The sequence below is a fragment of the Thamnophis elegans genome, chromosome Z, assembly GCF_009769535.1.
Source record: "Thamnophis elegans isolate rThaEle1 chromosome Z, rThaEle1.pri, whole genome shotgun sequence".
NCBI lineage: Eukaryota > Metazoa > Chordata > Lepidosauria > Squamata > Colubridae > Thamnophis > Thamnophis elegans.
The window spans coordinates 106,064,168-106,081,018 of record NC_045558.1 but is presented as its reverse complement, the minus strand read 5'-3'; the positions used below and the strand labels follow the sequence as shown (position 1 = coordinate 106,081,018).

The 16,851-nt window shown below is 37.7% G+C and overlaps 1 protein-coding gene across 5 annotated transcripts in view; it reads left to right on the top strand.

The window, feature by feature from the left end:
• The first annotated feature begins 2,245 nt into the window (after positions 1-2,245).
• Positions 2,246-16,851, top strand: part of PRRG2 (proline rich and Gla domain 2) — a 32,747-nt gene continuing 18,141 nt past the window's right edge. For 3 of the 5 annotated variants that reach the window (XR_004257022.1, XM_032238157.1, XM_032238158.1), the window contains exons 1-2: positions 2,246-2,519; positions 14,015-14,122. Coding sequence is in view for 4 of the 5 variants with exons in the window: in XM_032238157.1 (XP_032094048.1) it covers positions 2,261-2,519; positions 14,015-14,122 (367 nt within the window). In the remaining variant the exon portion in view is untranslated. Of the gene's footprint in view, positions 2,520-2,925; positions 3,086-14,014; positions 14,123-16,851 lie in introns of all 5 variants that reach the window. The other 2 variants (XM_032238161.1, XM_032238159.1) reach the window with 2 other exon arrangements.

Genomic DNA, 16,851 nt, shown 5'->3' with positions numbered 1-16,851 from the left:
ATATATATATATATATATATATATATATATGTGTGTGTGTGTGTGTGTGTGTGTGTGTGTGTGTGTGTGTGTGTATGCATGTGTGTGTGTGTATATATATATATGTGTGTGTGTGTGTGTGTGTATGCATGTGTGTGTGTGTGTATATATATATATATATATACATATATATATATATATATATATATACATACATATATATATATACATATACATACATATATATATATACACACATATATAACATATATATATAACATATATAACATATATATATATATAACATATATAACATATATAACATATATAACATATATATATATATATATATATATATATATATATATATATATATATATATATATATGTTATATTTATGCTGATAAATAAATAAAGGGAGACTAGTATAGATCTATTTCAAGCTATTTAGCTCTCATCAGCTAGCCATACCCAAGTTTTTGGGAATCGAACCTTAACTCCCTGCCTGGGAGGCAATAGAGCACAGTATATATATATACTTTAAAGTCACAACCCCTGGTATGCCCAAGTATGGGAGGAAGGTCACACTTCCACTCTCTGTCATTAGGCTCGTCACAAGAGACCATCCAGACAGAAACCCAATATTTTTTACTGTTGCCTTTTTTGTTACATTTGTTATATTTATGCTGATAAATAAATAAAGGGAGACTAGTATAGATCTATTTCAAGCTATTTAGCTCTCATCAGCTAGCCATACCCAAGTTTTTTGGGAATCGAACCTGTGCTCTATTGCCTCCCAGGCAGGGAGTTAACCATTTGAGCTACAGAGAACGACTCCTTTATCAGCCAGCCAGGGTGGGAGGTATATACTTTAAAGTCACAACCCCTGGTATGCCCAAGTATGGGAGGAAGGTCACACTTCCACTCTCTGTCATTAGGCTCGTCACAAGAGACCATCCAGACAGAAACCCAATATTTTTTACTGTTGCCTTTTTTGTTACATTTGTTATATTTATGCTGATAAATAAATAAAGGGAGACTAGTATAGATCTATTTCAAGCTATTTAGCTCTCATCAGCTAGCCATACCCAAGTTTTTTGGGAATCAAACCTGTGCTCTATTGCCTCCCAGGCAGGGAGTATATATATATATAATATTGCAACAATGCATATAGAAAAACTAATGATAACAAGGAAATTTTAATTGTTTAAACCAGAACAGTTAGAGCCAAGGCCTGTCCATGTCTATTCTTTTAATAAAATTCATGTCTTATTCCCCATATAAAGTGGATTTACAAAGGTAATCCCTATTCAGGTGACTCATGGAACTTGCTATCTTTTCTTATTATCAGTGTACTTGATCTGTTAAAAGCTACAATTGTTCAAAGGTTATGAAAAAAATATGTTCTACATGCCACAGAAGTGATTCAAATCAGATTAACAAAATAAGGAATGAGAGCCTGAGACTGTGTATTGATTTAAATGTGATTAACATAGTAACAGTTGACCAGATATATACATCTTTTCCAACTTGGCAGCTCCAGATGTGGAAGGTTTTTCCAAGCAGAATGACCATTAGCTGTAAGCTTAAACATTATTTATAAACTGCAGTCCCTGAGTTCTCACAACACACTGAACCAAAACTGAATAAAACACATATAACAGCTTAAAATGAACTGTATACCAATAATCAGAATTTTTCAAATTTATTTCTGCACCCATGTGATTATCTAAATAGCCTAGAATATTAAGAGAACAGTCCATCAAGCAACTACAGTTATATTAGATCATAAAACCTTGGGGGGGGGAATTCACCCACAAACTCCAACAAAGGAATTTGAAATATCTGTTTTCTCAGGATCCAATGTTGTTTCCAAGTTCTGGATCATTAATATCTCCTAATATCTCCCCTATTGCCCTACTTCATAGGCTGAGTAATTTATGTATATTTATCACTTATGTATGATTCCTATTTAACTATACTTGAAAATGTTTGCAAAAGTGGACATCAAACAGAGGCCATCAGAAAATCAATGAATTAGAATCACTGAGACAGACCACTTGATTTCTAAAATCTTGTTTCAAAAATCCTAGGAGTCTTGTGTAATACCAGAAAGAAGAAATGCATCAGAGCACCCAGGAGTTCTCTGTGGACTGAGTGAAGCAATATGTTCAGTGAAATTGACTACTGGACATTTACATAGAAGAGGCACACCCAGGAATGCTGCTGGCTGCAGTGGGAGTTCCCTTTCCTCCATTACCTAGTTCCCCTCCTCCATGTGATGTTTTTAGTCACACCCACCTTCAGATCTGAACTTTTGGTAGCGCCTGACTCCACTCAGAAGACGCTTGCTCTTATTTCAACCTTTCCTCTCTGGCCTGCTGCCATAGATGAGGATGCATTTATCCCCCTATCACTCACTAAAGCAAAGCTTGCCTTCAGACAGTTCAGATCTGACTTTCTAACGGGGACAAGCAAGTGGAATTCAAGAAGAGCCGAGTGCTTCTGCCAAGATACTGTTTTCCACTCGTTCCATACAGGTGAGTTGGGCAGCTACTTGAACACATGGACAGCTATGGGGGGGAAAATGTCCTAGCTTTTCCTTTTAACAGTTTGTTTTCCAAAACTATGTGTGACTTCCTTTTTCTTCCTTGTCTGTTTGGATCTGGCTTTCTCCAGAAAAGTGGTTTTTAAACTGGGGGTAATTATTAGGAGGGTAATTTGAGCACATCCTGGGTATAATGGAGCGATTTGTAATTGTGCATTGAGGATCCTATTTGCGACTGCCACTGCTGAGATTCCTGTCTAAAATAACAGTCCTTTTTTTTTCCTTTTAGGGTGTAGTATCATTTAGACCAGGAAAAGGGGTTCATTAGATCAAACAGGTTCTGCTCTAGAATTTATAGCAGGGAAAGAATTTTTATTCTTTTATACTTTCTTTTTTAGCTGCAGCTGGTTTAGTTCCAACCAGACAGCTAAACACTTGGTGAAGTTTTATGCAACAAAACAACATTTGTATCAAGATCCAGTCAACTTAATATTTTAAAATGTTCTAGTAACAGGAATCACAACTATTCATATTTTCATCCCCTTCCACACTTCATAGGTAAGTCCTGTTGCTTTTTAGGCAACCATTTAAGTGTGTGTGTGTGTAAGAGAGAGAGAGAGAGAGGGAGAGAGAGGGAGGGAGGGAAGGAGGGAGGGAGAGAGAGAGAGATTTCACCTTATCAAAAGAATGAATAACTCACTGGACTGTAACTAATTTATTAGGAACAGTTTTCAAGTCCATTAACTATTTTATAGTTCATGAAAATGGAAAGCAGTTGGACCTGTGTGGAAAACTGAATTTGAAGGGCAACATATGATTTAGAATATGCATGAGAACCCAAATAACTTCTGGTGGAAAATTGTAAAGTAACCATGTCTTTCTCCAGAGTCACAGTCCTTCCCCCTCTGTCTTTTATCCAGGCTGATTAATGATCAAGAAGCAGGAAATCAGTATCAGTTTCATTTCATTCTTGTGTTGGAGCTATTTTTATTGCAGGAAATTCCCAGCTTTATTTGAATGTGTACTTATTTATCACGTAGGCATATTCATTTCACCGTATCTGTTGAGCCAATGGTCTCTATCTTACGTCTACCTACTGTTCCTTCTTCAAATACATCACACTTTCTTTCCAAATTCTATTAATATACCTTAGTTGTTAAAGTATTAATTACAAGGTTACAAAGTTATCTGAAGGTGATAGTTTTCGTATCTTAAGGGAAGAGTCCTTGATCTTTTTGGGCTCTGGGTGACCACATTGAATGGGAATTTTGAGAACATGATATAACCACTTCCATTCAATTTTTGCCATTGTGGGCATGTTAAGGTTGCTGCACATCACTGTTTTCAAACTTGACAATTTTTAAATATATTATGTGGACTTCAATTCCCAGAATTCCCCAGCCAATTGCATTTTAAACACATTTTAAAGTTGTTGCCAATGTTGAAAAACACTTCTCTACATCACCCCCACCAACTTCTGAGAATGCTCTCTTACTCCTTAAGCCTATTGTTGCCTTTCCTTTCTTGCAGGTGGATGCTGTTCTAACCAAAGCTAACATTTCAATTTTTCAATTCTTTTTCTATAGTCTATGTAAGACCTATATATATTTGGAGAAAAATGGTGCTTAAAACAAATGCTTTGCAGTATTATAATTTCCTGTTTAATATACTGAAGAATGTTAAATAAAATGAAAATGGAATTTGATAGGTACCAGGGAAGCGTTGCTGGATCTAGTGATAGCACTGGTTATCACAGTGAAAACAAAACTGATAGAAGTTTTGTAAGATTTATAGCAACGGTTTGCAACTTTGCCAGATTTCAGAAAGGTGGAAGGCCAAGGCAAAAAATAAAAATGTTTTAATTTACTATTCTTTGTATACCAGATAGTTATTACCGATTTTGCTAGTTTTGACTATTAGACTATTGAATTTTCCTCAAGGATCTTGGGATAATTAATGACATCACAATATATGTGCTGTTCTAAGTAATACATCTTTCTATAATTGAGGTTTGTTTGTCCCTGTTATGCTTTTCCAGGAATAATAATGATGCCACCAACAATATAGTGTATTTCAAATTGAAGTTAGTGATTCTTGAAAGACACACAAGCCCATTATCGCACAGGGTAGCCTACAGGTAGTATCCAACTTACCATCATTCATTTATTGACCATTCGAAGTTAACGATTGAAAAAAGTGACTTACAACCATTCCAGCATTGCCACGGTCACATAATCAAAATTTGGATGCTTGGCATTGGCCCTGAAAGCCATCTAGGTGACCTTGGCCCAGTCACTCTCTCTCAGCCCAACTCACCTCACAGGGTTGTTGTTGTTGTGAGGAAAATGAGAGGAGAAAGGAATATTAGATATGTTGGCCACCTTGGGTTATTCATAAAAATAATAAAGGCAGGGCATAAATAAATGCATAGATTTACAGCAGCACCCTGGGGTCATGTAAATGCCATTTGCAGCGTCCCCACCTGGCTTCCAGCAAGCAAAGCCAATTGGGGAAATTGGGTTTCCTTAATGATCACATGATTCACTTAACAAATGGAGCAATTCATTTAACCACAGGGACAAAAAAGTTTGTCAAATTGGATATAACTCACTTAACAATGGACTTGCTTAGTAAAGGAAGTTACGATCACATAAGTACAAATTTCTAAATAAATAACATTTAATGGTTTAACATTTGTCATATGTAATTTACTATTCGGTGGCAAGCTTTGGAGGAGTTTTTATGTGTGCGCACTGAAAAATGGTTGAATTATCAGCACATGCCAGATCTAAAACAATATGACAGCACAGACAAGTTTGAATCCCTAGCACCACGTAACAGAACGAGTTCCCGTTACTTGTCCCAACTTCTGCCAACCTAGCAGTTCGAAAGCATTTAAAATGCAAGTAGAAAAATAGGGACTACCTTTGGTAGGAAGATAACAGTGTTCCATGCGCCTTTGGCATTTAGTCATGCCGGCCACATGACCACGGAGACGTCTTCAGACAGCGCTGGCTCTTCAGCTTTGAAACGGAGATGAGAACCGCCCCCTAGAGCCGGAAATGGCTAGCAAGCATGTGCGGAGGAACCTTTATTTTAAGCTCTTTTAGCAAAAAACAAAAAATATCTAGGAGAGTGTAATGTATCATGAGGAATTCTGGAGATTATAATGCAACAATAACAGGGTAGAACAAGAAGCAATGGGTGGAAACTAATCAAGGAGAGAAGCAACTTAGAACCGAGGAGAAATTTCCTGATAGTTAGAACAATTAATCAGTGGAAGAGCTTGCCTCAAGAAGTTGTGAATGCCCAACATTGGAAGTCTTTAAGAAGATGTTGGATAGCCATTTGTCTGAAATGGTATAGGGTTTCCTGCCTAGGCAGGGGGTTGGACTAGAAGACCTCCAAGGCCCTTCCAACTCTGCTATTGTATTGTATTGCATCTGGAAGGCTGTGTATCCTCATATTTAGTTTTTTATATGGGAGGAGGCTATCTCTTTGGGAACAATGTAAGCAGCAAAAATGTCAGGTGTTCTTCAGGTTTAATCTCACTGTGATTATTTTTTAGACTGCTATCCTGTACACATTAGTCAGAATTATATCAGGGCAACACTACAGTTCCAATGGCTGTCATAAGGAAATACGCAGCTTAAAAAATTACTGCATTATCATCATGGTATTGCAGATAATTCTATTGACTCAGATCATGCAGAGCTCGATAATCAGAAGACAGTGTAGGAGAGGTTCCAATTTCATTGGAACAGTCATGTATGTAACCATGCATGGAAAAAATGGCAAATTATTAACTTCCTTTATAAATAAGCGAGGTAAATTCCAAGAGGCTAAAGAACATCCTGGTTCAATTTCAACTAACAGGACTTTTTTTCATAGACTCCCAAACAAGGCAATTTGTTCTGCTAATTATCCTTATTTAAGAATTCACGAGAGAGCCACTTATTGTAGTGATTAAGGCATACAGGCTAGAAACTGGGAGACTATGAGTTCTAATTATGTTTTAAGCACAAAGCTAGCTGAGTGATCTTGGGCCAGTCACACTTTTTTAGCCCTGGAAAGGAGTCAATGGCAGCCACTTCTGAGAACCTCCCAAGAAAACTTCAGGAACGTATACAAGGAATCTCCAAGAATAGAACATGAGGAATTTAGGATTAAATGAATCTAAGTCTAGGGAATATAATACCGAAGCCTCTTTGGTTGTGCAAAAAACACACTTTCTCCTTAAGACTTAGCAGGAGATTATAATAAGTTTATTTAAAAATACAATTAAAAAGATACTGAATACAAACTAAAAAGGGGGGGGGGAAGAAAGCATAGAAAAGAAAAAATAGAATATAAAAGAAACAATAAGAACATAGTTTTAAAAAAATAAATACTGGGCTTAGAAATACTGGAAAAGAAGGGCTCAGCCCTTCATCATGACAAGTATAAGCAATACAGTGGGACCAGTTCGGCTGAATTGGTAGTGGTTTGGCGGCCTGGGTCGTTGCAACCAGCAGCAACACAGGCTTGCTATGCCCCTGAACCAATTCTTCAGACACCACCATCTTGTTTTTTGCTTCTGCACATGTGCAGAACAATTTTATTGCTCTGCGCATGCATGTGGAAAGCACGTGTGGGACACATCCACGAGCGAACCAGAAGCAGTGACTGCCAGAACCCACCCTGAAGCAATGTTAGTAACTTATCACTTTCTCTTAAAATAGAACAAATGATCCCTTCTTCCCATACCCCAACTCTTATCTGTAACAAATCTCCTCATTGTTCAATCCTAGTTAGCAAAAATCTAGTAATGGTGAAGGAAGTTAGCACCCGCCCCTCTACTAGAAAAATGAAATATCCTATGAAATATTAAAAAGGCAGAATATTATATTTCCCTGGTTGAGAAAAGGAGAAACATGTTTTAAAGACAAAGCAGCTTTCTGCATCTCCCTCCCCCAACACCCCTCCAGCTCCAGGGTGATGGGATTAAGACAATGGCCATCAGACATGATATGATTAGCACTCTACCCATCTAGCAACAGATCACACCACATGGCATCAGGGAGATTGCATCACCCAAGCCTGGGACACAGACAGCCCACAAAGTTAGCTAAGACACCACCACCACCCCGTCCCTCTGGGAGTCTGACAGCCAATGGGATACATTTCTTGGATAGGGACTGGAAACTCTAAGATGGGGCCCAAGAGAGGGTATAAAACTCAGGTTCTCTGAGCATCTCTTCCTTTTTTCTTCAAGATCTTCAAGGCATGTGACCCCCTTTTTCCCCAGGACCTCAAACCATGTGGTCCTGTCCACCATCATGGAAGCAACTTCCATGAATCCAGTGTTTTTCCCCGCACTTGGAACTAAACCCAGATGGCATTTCTTCTACAATGGTTACCAGAGACAATAACATATTTATTTTAGCCTTGATCAAGAATTAACTTTATTTTCCTTCTTTTCACTTTTAATAATCTTGATCTTCAATCTCTTAAATAATGTTCTAGAACTTGATTTCATTTTTTCTTTGTTTCTTCTCCCAACATTCCTCAAAGTTTTAACAAGTCTCCTTTGTAAATCCATTGTAGAAAAACTATTCAGGTCATGTTTGATTTGTTATTTGTAAATTCCTTTTAAATCTAGTTTTAACTCAATCTCAATCTTGCCCTAAGTAAAACCTGTTCCACTTTCATAACATCTTTTAAATGCAGTCTTATCTATAGAGATGATATTCTTAAAATTAACTTGGATCAATTGTCCAGAAATATCCTTCAGTATGTCCATTGTAAAAGATATTTTGCTCCATTCTGTATTAATAAATTAAATTTAAGTGATCTTCTACTTTAATTGTAATTTTTCGTTCCTCTTGATTTTCTCCACTGTCCAACTTTCAAAGTCTCATTCTATCATGTTTTTAAAAAGAAAATTCAAAACAAAAGATTTTTCCACAGAAAACTTTCTTATAATTAAGTCTAATTCTTATAATATTCTGATTAATTAGAATAAAAATCTTATTTCAAATCCATTTGGACCCTTAAGTCTATTTATAACTTTGTAAAACCAAAGTTATAATTACCCTTTATTGGTTTATTCCAAAAGGAAAAAATAATAAGTTCTTAAACTTGTATTTAAATTTTCTTTTGCTAAAGATTGAAGAAAACCTGTAGGAGATGATGTTGAGCCTGAGAGAGAAATCAAATGTGTTGTCAGTCTCAAATCCCTCACAAGCAATCTAAGTCCAGCCCAACTTAAATTGCACTGACTAAATTCCACTAAATTAATTTCCACTGACTAATTTCCACTAAATTCCCTGTAGTCAGATTCTTCTACTTAGCTTTATCATACAATAAACCTATATATTCATTTGAACTGCCTGGACTCCTGATTTCCTGCATTTGATAAAACTTCACTTGATGCTGTAAAACGGGTCAGTTCAAAGGTTCCTAATAGCTGAAAAGTAGTTAACAAGCAATTAAGTATGCAAACACAGTGACCTTTTTGGAAGGTGCTAATAGTGATTAGGGGGTGGGGGTGGGGGTGGGGGGTATTTCCTTGTCTCCCAAAGCTCTAAACCTGCTGGGCACCACTTTTTTAGCCATAATGGTTCAACATGGCTTACTGAAACTATCCATCCAGGTTTACAAATGTAGCAATTAAATCTATACAAGTTGATAAGCCAATCTCACACAAGCTTTATTACCACTTCATACTCTATCCATAAAGTCCTTAGCTTAACTTGATTCCCAAGGAATGCAAAAGTCAAGCTTCAAGCATTTTAGCTCTCATGTGGTCTTCTGAACACACACTTGTTAATAAATAATAGTAAAATATTTCTGGGAAGGAGTTGGCTTCGGCAAGAATCAAGCTCTTTGTGTGGCTGTCATTACAACATGATTCTGCTGCTCCTATTTTGATTGGATACAGAAGGAAATTTCAACAAGTGCATTTTTTCTCAAATCTGTATTATAACTCTGTTCTTAACAATAACATGAACACGTTTACATTAGTTTTTTTTTTAACTTGCTCAAAATGTTTCGAAATATGGAAGCAATGAGAAACTTTTACATCCTCATTTTTTTCCATTTTGCAGCTTCTGTCCTCTCCCTTTGAGTCTTCTTTAACTTGCAGTTTCTGGTTCTGGAAACTAGTTCTGGAGAATACTAAGTGGAGGAAAGGATGGTGAAAGTGGCAAAAAGTAGTAGAACTTCAATTGCATGTTTACCACTGTCATCTTGACTCTTTTTTAACCCACTGCCCTAGTGGTACCATTAGCTGAATCCTTGCTTCAGTTGCCTGAAAAGGCCTAGTGAAAGGATTAATCTCTGTGTCTATGGAGATTCTGAGTAATCCAGGTCATAGTTGTGTTTTTTCAAGAGGCAGTTGGACTTTCTGGTTTTCTTTGAAGACATTTCCCTTCTCATCCAAGAAGCTTCTTCAGCCATGACAGTCTCCATGACCTGGATGACTCAGAATCTCAATAGATATTTAATTATGCATTCATCTCTGTATATTCAAAACTTTCTAGGGAACCTCAAGTGATAAGGAGAGGTTGGGAGATTGCTTACATGTGCTCCTGACAGTTTCTCTTCATATAAACCCATAGAATAGTGATTTTCTATGAGTTAGAGTATCAGACAGGATTAACCATGTTGCTCACAACCACAGTGGAGTCTTTTAAAGGGCATTACGTTCACAATCCTCACTTTCTAATCACTTTCAGAAATTGCTACTTAACTTCAGTACTTCTAAGCAGTTAGACACCTTTGGAACAAGTTTCAAAATGCCTGGTGAGTCATCCTGTATGAAAGAAAAAAAATATTCATGATCTTAAGAAGTTAAAAAATCTGAAATAGTAAAAAACCAAAAACGTTATGATCTTAGAAAATTATAAATGGACTAAGAATGTAGTGGAATTTGGAATATCGAAACTTTTACAATATTTGAAATAATGTAGAAAGAACAAACATTTTCTTGTGGGAAATAGATCTGTTTTGGTTTTTGGAAAATATAGCAGAGATAAATAATTTTATGATTTAAAAATTGGATACTCCAGGAAACTATTTAGATAATGGAGAAAAAAATGGAAACCTATAAAATGTGAAATGCCATAGCACTTCACAGCACTGAAAATATTGAAGAAGACATTTCAAGAATGGAGAAATTAGTATGCACAATATCAACAATGTCTATACTGATGTCTGCGTCTGTGGATAAATTATAGAAATTACAAACATTGAACAAATTTTATTTGACAAGATAGAGATTGTATCAAAAGAAGATACCGGAAGGTCAAGAGAATGTCTTAGAAAAGGATTCTTCATTGGATCTATAAAATAAATTGGATTTCATGGATTTGCCTATAGATAAGACATGCAATATGGAATAATTGTTTGTAACCTTAGAGCGGGTAAAGAATTACTACATTTGTGTATACCGTACTTGTGACAAAAGTTGTAAGTCACTTCCTTATGTAGTTCTTTCCTCATTCTTCATCATATTTGTCAGAATATTTGTCATTATGATTACGTGCGCTTTTGCCTCAGACCTTGCTTAATATCAAGGCAGCCTCCCTCAGTAACCAAGAAAGAAACCACTCAACTTCATTTTGCAGAATTAAGAGTACTTTTACTGGTCATGAGTAGATAGCAGCTAAGCAAAGCAAGATCTGAGGCAAAAGCGCGGGTAATCATAGATATCAATATGTGACCCAATTCCCTCCCACTTGTAACCCCATCCCATAGTCCAATCAGCACATCCCTCAGGTGTCATGTGGGTGTCATCTTCAAAAAGCATAATCAGGTTGGTACACCAGACAGTTGGCCTTAGCAGGCAAATCCACTATCTGCAGCATGCGCAGTAGATGGTGAGAACAACTCCCTTTTTACAATCACTCCTGTACTGAAAACTTCCCCTCCCAAATACCATGCCTCCCGCTCCACGTTTCAATGGCAGCAGAAAGCAAGTAGCGAAGCAGAGGCTGACAATATTTTTGTATATTTACACTGATTCTTTTTTTTCTTCTCCCTTTTTCTTTTTCCTTGTAACATTTATCTTTTATTTTTATTACTTTTGTACTGAATTTTATTAGGATCAGAATTCTTAATAAGATTATTTATCCACATCTCTGCATGCTAAAAATTATCCCAGCCTAAAACTATAACTAAGTTATTAGCTTTTGAATATGCTTTCATACAATTACCAGATGATAATGCTAAGCCAATCAAATTTCTTTTAGAAAAATAGCTACCAGTACCTGAGAAATTGCAATACATTGCAGCTCTACGGAAATGTTTTTTTTTTTGTTTTGTTTTAAATGAAAGATAAGCACACAAACAAAGTGAGACTACTGCTAATTATCTGGTTGTGGACCCTTGAAATGCTTTTTAATCATCTTTTCATCCTGTTCTCTTTATGGAATATTAGCAAATTTAAAAAAAATAACACAATACTTGCTCCCTTGTTAGGCATCAATTGTTCCTCCAGTTGGAAGGATAGGGGAGGTGATCCTGCTTTCCTCACCCCAGTCACTAAGGTAGCAAGCAGGAAAATATTGTTTTAGTCAGATTCATGCATAATAGGAACAAGGGCATGCTACATGAGCTTCATGTAGGAGTATAGGAGTTTAAATAGGAGTTTAAAAAGGCATATAAACATCCAATTAGTTTTTCTTTTCATCAGGTCCCTTGCCCTTATTTTTTTTTTAAAAGATGGATTTAATTTTTAAAAGGTGAAATTGAGACTTGTTCAACTCAAACTCCTTTCTGTCTGCAGCATTGTTAATTGACACAATCTGTTTTTTTTAAAGCATTCCTTCAGGTCCCACACAGAGCTCCAAGGCTCTGAAAAACAAAGGACTAGTAACCACAATTCTTTTGTTCCCTTGAAAAATGGGGGCAGGAACTAATTACAGGTAGTCCTCAACGTAGGACAATTGGGACGAGAATTTCAATTGCCAAGGTAGCTGTTAAGTAAATTGCACCTGATTTAATGAGCTTTGTGCTAGGTTTGTTAAGGAAATCACTGCAGCTATTAGGCGATTTGTGTAGTTGTTCAGTAGAGCTGGCGTCCCCCATTGACTTGGCTTGTCAGAAACCAGCGTGGAAGCTGGTTGCAATCGGGTGATCCCACGATGCTGTAACCATAAATGCAAGCTTTTTGCCATGTGCCCAAATTTTGATCACATGATCATGGGGATGCTGAAAATGGTCGTAAGTGTGAGGCTCAGTTGGAAGTCACTTTTTTCAATGCTTTTGTAACTTTGAATGGTTGCTAATTGAATAGTTGTAGGTCTATTTACCAACTTAGTTGTAAATCTGGGATGGTTGAAAGCAGACCAGAGGGAAATCTCCCATTTGCCTTTCAGTAAATAGGGCAGGGATGGCTAACCTTTTTGCCATCGCGTGCCAAAAGCGGAGGGAACAGGGGGTTGTGCATGTGCATGCCCACACCCATAATTCTATGTGCCCTCCCCACACATACATGTGCAACCGGAGGCATATGTGTGCGACACCCCCCCCCAATGTTCTTTTGGCACGTGATGGCACGGTGGACCCGTTTTTCACCCTCCCCAGGCTCCAGAGCCTTTCTAGGAGCCTGGGGAGAGTAAAAACGGCCTTCTCCACCCCCTCTGGAGAGCCATCAGAGGCCGAAAACAGCCTGTTTCCTGACTTCTGGTGGGCCCACAGTAGCTGTCTGGCATGCACATGTGCCGGAGCTGAGCTTATGTGTTTACTGATATGGTTCTGTGTGCCATCTGTGGCACACGTGCCATAAGTTCACCTTCATGGAAATAGGGGCTTTGCAGGAATCATGAACTGTGTTGCAAAGAAGTGTTGACTACACCAGTGTTTTTCAACCTTTTTTGTGCAAAGGCACACTTTTTTCATGAAAAAAATCATGAGGCACACCACCATTAGAAAATGTTAAAAAAATTTAACTCTGTGCCTATATTGACTATATATAAAGTAATTTTCCCACGGCACACCTTACACTATGTCACGGCACACTAGTGTGCCGCGGCACAGTGGTTGAAAAACACTGGACTACACGAAAGCAGCAAATCAATAGACAGAAAATTATTTGCTTCCACCTAGTGATTGCCTTTATTTTAACACCCCAAAGAATTTCTCTGCTTCAGCAACTTACATTGTGTGCCTCTGGACAGCAGGATTCTGGGATGTGAAGTTTAGACATCTTAAAAGTTGCTGAGGTTGAGAAAAACTAACAGATCATCTAACTGATATTTCCAGGCCCAAAACTTTGCCAACTCTTCAGTGTTATAGGGATGATTTTGCTTTTGACTCAGATCTGAACTGTTCCTTGCCCTGACCACTTTATTGATTAGGCCAAAGGTTACATTTACCCCTCCATTCCAGCTAAACTGAGGGCTGGGAGGCTTTTTATCAGTGTGTACATATTAGTGGGGAGTGCTATATTTTAGCAGCCTTTTAATTTAGTCCTTTGGCGACTATCTCCTGTTTTCTCCCCAGGATCTACCATGCGGAGCTTTTTATGTCTTCTTTTCCTGTTCAAAATTCTAGTCCCTAGTTTTGCTGCCTCCCTCCATAGACAACTTGACCAGGAACAAATTGAAGAAGGTAAAAGAAACTGGGAATAGGGGGGTTGTTATCCAAATTTAGTGGCAGATTTATGGAGAAGTATGCTTGCATGCTCTGCATATGGAGTATTAGAAGATGTTAAGACTAGGCAATAGAGTACAAGAACAATATTTTAGACTCAGAGACAAAATGTTTTGTTCTGTTTTGTTTTTTGAAGCCATGGGGACATTCAAGTAACTCCTACTTACAGAATCCAAATGTCTCTTTTCCCAGGATTGTGTGATAGCTATAGAAGGTGGCCATACAGTGCTAGAAAAAGACAAAGGTGTTTTATAGGGTGGACATCTCAAAGCACCTTTTCCCCTGAAATTCACATCCGGACTACAGAAATGCTAGCTAATCTCCTCCAGTCTCTTTTAATATAATTCAGATTATGTAACACTGCAACAAATAAACAAAAGCTCAGTCAGTTTTCTATTTTAACTTCCAAGTATTCCCAGGTAATATAACCCAACATCCATTTTCCTAGATGCAAATGCTCCTGAAAAACAGGGGCCATGAATGGTAGAAGGAATGTCCTCTAAAGAAGCCTTCACTAAACCAATTTTATAAAAAGACCTTTAGATATGGGTTCTCTTTCTTTTTTTAAAAAATAATTGTATTAAAGATTATAATAGAAAAGGAAGGGGGGAGGGAGGAAAACTGGTGTTCCTGAATGTTGAAGCAAAATAGCAATCCTGTAAAGTCATTTAACTAAAGAGATCATCATTCAAGTTGCCCAATGATGATTTCTTTAGTTGCCCAAAGTTGCCCAATATTCCTGGTTCAGTATTCTAAAGAGAAGGGTGTGCAATCTGCAAACTAATATTGCCTGCAGCCCTTGAAACCTGGCATATGGAGTTATGGGTTCGGTCCTAATTTCTAATCTCTTAAGAGATTGATTCAGGGTTTTAACGAAAGTAGGTTGCTCTTATCTGCAATAGGTTGGCAAAAAGGGGAGGAAGTTAGAAAACTAGGGAAGGGAGGAAGAGGGGTAGAAAGAAGATGAATTTCTTCATTTTTACATCTTCATTTTTACACCCATCTTTTACATCTTCGACCTGCCTGTCATAGCAACCCAAGGTTGCCTGACCTGGGAAGACCATTTGAAAACCATCTCATCTCACATTTTCCCATGCATCTTCTATCTGGGGCAAGACACATGCTTTAAGCTATTTTCTTCCCAATTGCTACATATATGCCATTCTGATTGGACTTCAGAGCCACAACAGGGAAACTGTGGCAATTTCATCCCTGGGCATCAGTCTGACAATCTTTCTGGAGAATTTGTTTAAACATCTTTATGAAGCAGGGCTTTTTGGCATAATGAAGTGGGCAGACCATGGATCAGGAAGGCACCACTTTTCAATCTGCTATTTGACTTGTCCTACCTCTCAAACTCACTGTTTTGTTTTATGTAATAATGCATAATTATTACATTAAAAAAAATCCTCCCTTAATGAGGTAATTCGGGCCAGAATTTCCATCAATAAGTATTGCAGTCATAAAGCATGACATCATGTGATTCTGCCATTTAGCAATGGGTAGTTCCAGCAATTCTAATTGTTGAAGTTAAGTGAATATGATAAAAGTTGTTAAGCAAGAACCTCACATGACTGCAACTTCTGACTTCCTACCAGCAGAGAATGTCACAAATCATGATCACAAGACCACTGAGGTGCTGTGACAGCCATAACTTCGAGAAGAATGGTGGTAACTACCACTCAGCACTGTTGCAATCTCAAACTGTCACTGAATGAATGAATATTAAACAAGGATCGCCTGTACTTGTCCTCATTTTGTGATTGCCTTGTTTAGTGATTGCTTGCAGTAACAATGGTGGTAGAAAAAGTAACTTTACCAACAATCTTCACATTTAGAATCTTTGCAAATCTGTGAAACAAAGGAAAGTTGAAGTAAGATTGTAAGCACAGTCACAGTTTTATTCAGCGCTGCTTCACTTAACTGTTGTGTTGCTGGTCATAGTTGCTAAACAAAGATTGCCTATATAGAGGTATCTATTCTCATGAGGCTTTTCAACTATGGTGTTGGAGAAGACTCCTGCAAGTCCCTTGGATTGCAAGGTGATCAAACTGGTCAGTCCTAGAGGAGATCAACCCTGACTGCTCTTTAGAAAGCCAGTTCCTGAAGATGAAAGTCGAATACTTTGGCCACTTAATGAGAAGGAAGGTCTCACTGGAGAAGCGCCTAATGCTGGGAATGATTGAGGGCAAAGAAGAAAGGGATGATAGAGAATGACGTGGCTGGATGGAGTCACCGAAGCATTAGGCGTGAGCTTAAATGGACTCTGGAAGATACTAGAGGACAGGAAGGCCTGGAAGAATGTTGTCCATGGGGTTGCAATGAGTTGGACACAACTTTGCAACTAACAGCAACAATCTACTATCATAGGTTAATCTGTTGTTTCTCACAGAAAAAAAGTTCGCTAATCTTTGCTCCACTTTCTATATCATCTGGCCTCTTCTGCTTTAAACATGTAATGTAGCTAAAACCAGCAAGACATTGCACTCAATAACTGCCACAGTATAAGCTGTCTGCACTTCTCCTCACAATGCTAATGATCCATCTACTTCCCAAATAACCAACAATTAGTGCTTCTCAAAGTCCTGCAGAACCACATTCCATATGTGGCAGGGAATGCAGAGTGAGGGGGGGGACGCCATGCCTTCCCACAAAGAGCAAATAATAAGCTTTTGAGTGGTTTGACG